Source organism: Drosophila willistoni, unplaced genomic scaffold (genome assembly GCF_018902025.1).
Source record: "Drosophila willistoni isolate 14030-0811.24 unplaced genomic scaffold, UCI_dwil_1.1 Seg504, whole genome shotgun sequence".
NCBI classification, from domain to species: domain Eukaryota; kingdom Metazoa; phylum Arthropoda; class Insecta; order Diptera; family Drosophilidae; genus Drosophila; species Drosophila willistoni.
In genome coordinates this window covers 42,026-46,437 of record NW_025814435.1, presented here as the reverse complement: position 1 = coordinate 46,437, position 4,412 = coordinate 42,026, and the positions used below count along the sequence as shown (strand labels likewise).

The window sequence follows — 4,412 nt, the reverse complement described above, 5'->3', positions numbered from 1 at the left end:
TTTCCTCGAATGTTAAAACTTGTTCTCCGAAAGTTCTCTTCAGATGATACTTCATGGACTTCACTCCAGCCTCCCACAATCCACCAAAGTGTGGCGCTGATGGTGGGTTGAAATGCCAGTTGATTCCTTTTCTCAATAATGTTGGCGCAATATGTTTCGTAATGTACGAACAATATGCCAGTTTGTCCACTTGCAATTTTTTGTTGGCTCCAATAAAATTAGTACCGCAGTCACTATAAACGTCTGTGCATAGGCCACGTCTGCCAATGAAACGGTTAAATCAGATCTCCAACTGGTTCCAAATGAATGGCCTTTGTCACTAGACATACGAACACAGCAATATATCCCTTCTGGGATACACGTCCTCTTCCTTTGCAGGGCGAAATATTTACGGGTCCAGCGTAGTCCACTCCAACGGATGAGAATGCTCTAGAAGGGCGTACCCGTACTGCTGGTAACATTCCCATTTTCTGACCTGCAAATTGAGGCTTCATCTTAAAACATGTGATACATTTATGAACTCCAAACCGAACTGCATTGCGTCCATTAACAATCCAGAATTTCTTCCTTATAAAATTCAGCGTTAGTGAGGTTCCACCATGCAAGGTGCAAATATGACTGTAAGATATGACCAGATCTGTGAAAGGATGTTTATACGGTAATATATAAGGATATTTTTCATTTATGGGCAACAGGGAATCTCGGAGCCTGCCTCCGAGACGTGAAACACGTTCGTTCGAATCAAAATACGGATTAAGAGACAGTAGTATGCTGTCCTTTGCTATTACCCTGCCTTCCGATAGCGCCTTCCATTCAGAGGTAAAACAATCCTTCTGCACCATCCTAATCAATTCACGTAGGCCCTAATTCCACAATTGAGAGTCTAGGTCCTCTTCGTTCTGCCACAGATGTTCGACAATTATATACGAAACGTTTTATATATGATATAATCCAGACGAGTCGTGTATACGATGAATACTTGCTGATAAATGCTACACTTGGCATTTCTTCCACTGATATCTTATGGCACGTCACCTTTTTGACTTCAGTGTCAACAACCGACAGCGAATCCTGATCAATAGCATTACAAGGCCATTCGATGTCCGATCCTTGTAACGATGATGGCCCATGCCACCATAATTCACACGATGCTAACTTGGTTGCACTCGTGCCACGGCTTAGATAATCTGCAGGGTTATCTTTCGAGGCGACGTGTCTCCATTGCCTTTCGTCTGAGATTTCCAGGATTTTGTTTATTCGATTGGACACAAATACTTTCCAGTTGGCAGCTCCACCACGGATCCAACTGATGGTTATCATAGAATCTGACCAAAAAATAGTGTTCGAATAATTAATGTTAATTCTTAGATTCTCTTTTAGATACTTATACATTTTGGCTGCTTCAAGCGCAGCACATAACTCTGCCCTAGGTATGGTTAGTTGTTGTTTAGTTGGCGATACTCTCCCCTTTGACAATAGCAACTCTGTGTGATACTTATCCTCTCCAATTGGGTAGCGCAAGTAAGCCGCAGCTCCATATGCTCGTGACGAGGCATCGCAAAACAGGTGCAATTCAGCCACACCACCCGGTAGCCCCCATGTAACATGCCGTGGTATTCGTATAGTTACTATGTTTGGTAACTCTTTTACGAATTTCTCCCATTCTCTCTTAATAGTGTCCGGTAGTGTGCTATCCCAGCCAATTTTCTCCTTCCACAGTTGCTGCATGAGAATTTTGGCAGTAATCATTATCGGACTAAGCCATCCCATGGGATCAAACAGTCGTGCAATTGCTGATAGTATTGTCCTCTTTGTAGGTGAGCTCATTGGTGGAACGACATGCAAAGCAAAACGGAACTCATCTTCTTTGGGACTCCAGTATAGACCTAACGTGCGAATAGTATCATTACCTTACATGTGTAACAATCCGCTTGATTCTCGATGCTCAACTGGTATGTTCTCTAATAGCTTTGTGCAATTACTCGCCCACTTCCGTAGTTCGAATGTACCACTACGAAGCATTCCAATCACTTGGTTCTTGACATCCTCCGTTTCTGCAATACTGTCGACACCAGACAGTATGTCATCTACATACATTTGATGATTTATAACATCCACCGCCAGTGGATACTTCTCGCATTCATCCATAGCTAATTGTTTCATAACTCTCATGGCTAAATAAGGTGCGGAGCTCGTTCCAAACATCACCGTTGTGCAGGCATATTCTTCCACATAATTACTTGTGTCCGGATTCCATAGAATACGCTGGTACTGCGCGTCGTCGGGTGGAATATTAATACATCTGTACATTTTTTCAACATCCGCCATAAATACCCATCTTAGCCCTCGCCAATTGAGAATGATTCCTTGAAGATGTACGTGCAATTTTGGACCTATTGCTAGAATCTCATTAAGCGATTTTCCATTACTCGTCTTGCTCGATCCATCGAAGACAACTCGTACCTTCGTAGTTGATGACGATTCCTTTATGACTGGGTGATGCGGTAGGTAGCAATGATCGACTCCCCCCAATGCAGGATTGCCCGTCTTACTAGCCCGTGACGTTACACGTTCCATTTGACCCAGCTCCAGATACTCATTTATCGTGCCAACATAAGCGTTCTTCAAACTCGCATCGTTACGCAACCGTCTGTCCAGAGAATGTAATCGTTTTAACGCGCTCTTATATGATTCTCCAATTACCATTGATTCGTCCAAGTATGTAAGAAAAGGAAGACGAACAACATATTTCCCAGACGGCATTCGGCTATGTGTCTTAACGAAGAAATCTTCGCACCAGTTATCCTCTACTGAAACCCCACGTGGCTCCTCGTCGAATTGTTCTAGCTCCCAAAACTTACATAACAATTGTTCAAGTATCTCATCAGCTTCCTTCCTTCGTACCGTTATGGTGTACGACGATCTCCTACCACCTTCTTGATTCGTTTTTCCTGATACAATGTATCCCAAATGCGTATTTTGCGCCAGAGGCATACCACGTATTCCTCGATGCACTTCTACTAACATCAGCTCATCGTAGACGTCATTTCCCAACAGAATATCAACTCCTTGTGGACTGAAGAAGTTAGGGTCGGCCAACGGTAAGCCCTTCAGATGAGTCCACTCTTCAAACGGCAGTCGTTTGATTGGCATGCGCTTACTCACTAGAGGTATTACTGACGCGAGCAGCTTGTATTTCGCATGTGGGTTGTAGATTGATCTTATGACTAGCTCCACCTCTGCTGCCGCATCTGTAATTTTTGTATCTGCTAATCCAGTAATCGTGATGTGAGCCTGTTTGCGCCGTAAACGTAGCTGCTGAGCTGCATTCTCTGAAATGAACGAAACTTGTGAACCTTGATCCAAGAACGCTCTAAACTGTAAGGGATAGCCTTCTATCGACTCTACCCACACCATTGCTGTTGGTAATAAAACCTCGTCTTTGTGCCTTACCGCAGTTTCTGTTGTACTCTTTCCAATTAAAGCATTCGCAGATGCTGTTGGGATAACTCCCTTCCTTAGTGTGCCAAGCGGCCTCTCGCATCCTGATTTGTCTACATGGAGTAGTGTATGATGCCGTCCTTGACATTTTTCACAATTTACCGCACTGTCACATGCATCTATTCGGTGATTTGGTCTAAGGCATCGAAAACACAGTCGATGCCTCACTACACACGCCTTTCGTTCCGATAGCCTCATCTCCTGGAATTTCCTGCATACTCCGATAAGGTGTGCATCCCGTTGACACACAATGCATAGGTCTGTCTCTCGAGTAACAAATGAAGCCTTTGTGTAGTTCTGGTTAACTCGTAACCCATGTACACCTGGCTTTGCATTCCGATGTCTATCCCGTGATAGAGTTCCCTCGATATTACCTGCTGACGCCGTAATCATTGTTCTTGTACTGTGTTTCAAGATACTGACTGAGCTCCTCAAAGCTCGGCAGATTCTGCGTTGAAGATATTGACCGCTCCCAATCCACTCTTAATTGATTCGGTAATCTCTTCATCATGTAGTACACTAAAATTTCAGACTGTTGTCGCACATCCACACCAGTCTTCTCCAATGAATTCACACATGAGCGGGAAGTTTGCACAAATCTTCTCATACTTTCCGCATCTCCATATTTTATTGGTAATTGCTGATCGAACACATCCATGTAATGTAAAAATAACACTCGTTTGTTATCATACAAATTTATCAACATTCTCCAAGCCACTTCATACTTCGCCGCTATTAGCGTTAGATGTTCAATATCCTTAGCTGCGTCTCCAACCAACGAATCCTTCAAATAATGAAAACGATGTAAGTCCGTCAGCTTGTCGCAGTGGTGTACTCTTGTTAAAAACACCTCTTTAAACGCCGGCCACTCAATAAATTTCCCGCTGAAGGTAGGCAGTTTAACTGTTGGG

At 43.5% G+C, this 4,412-nt stretch overlaps 1 protein-coding gene across 1 annotated transcript; it reads right to left on the bottom strand.

Annotated features, from left to right (window-relative positions):
- Positions 1-388: 388 nt before the first annotated feature.
- Positions 389-3,544, bottom strand: LOC124461498. Its single transcript, XM_047013007.1, has 4 exons — positions 3,454-3,544; positions 1,983-3,332; positions 1,651-1,886; positions 389-475 (listed from the first exon to the last, which is right to left on the bottom strand). Exons 1-4 carry the CDS (start codon positions 3,542-3,544, stop codon positions 389-391), a joined length of 1,764 nt encoding a protein of 587 aa, XP_046868963.1.
- Positions 3,545-4,412: the final 868 nt, after the last annotated feature.

What these genes read in the sequence shown, in the direction of transcription:
- LOC124461498 (XM_047013007.1), bottom strand. Translation starts at nt 3,544, where the DNA reads ATGCGAGAGGCCGCTTGGCACACTAAGGAAGGGAGTTATCCCAACAGC. An exon ending in CGAACTACGGAAGTGGGCGA is followed by an intron (nt 1,887 to 1,982) that starts GTAATTGCACAA and finishes TTCGCACGTTAG; the next exon opens with GTCTATACTGGAGTCCCAAA. An exon ending in AGAGAGAATGGGAGAAATTC is followed by an intron (nt 476 to 1,650) that starts GTAAAAGAGTTA and finishes CTCAATTTGCAG; the next exon opens with GTCAGAAAATGGGAATGTTA.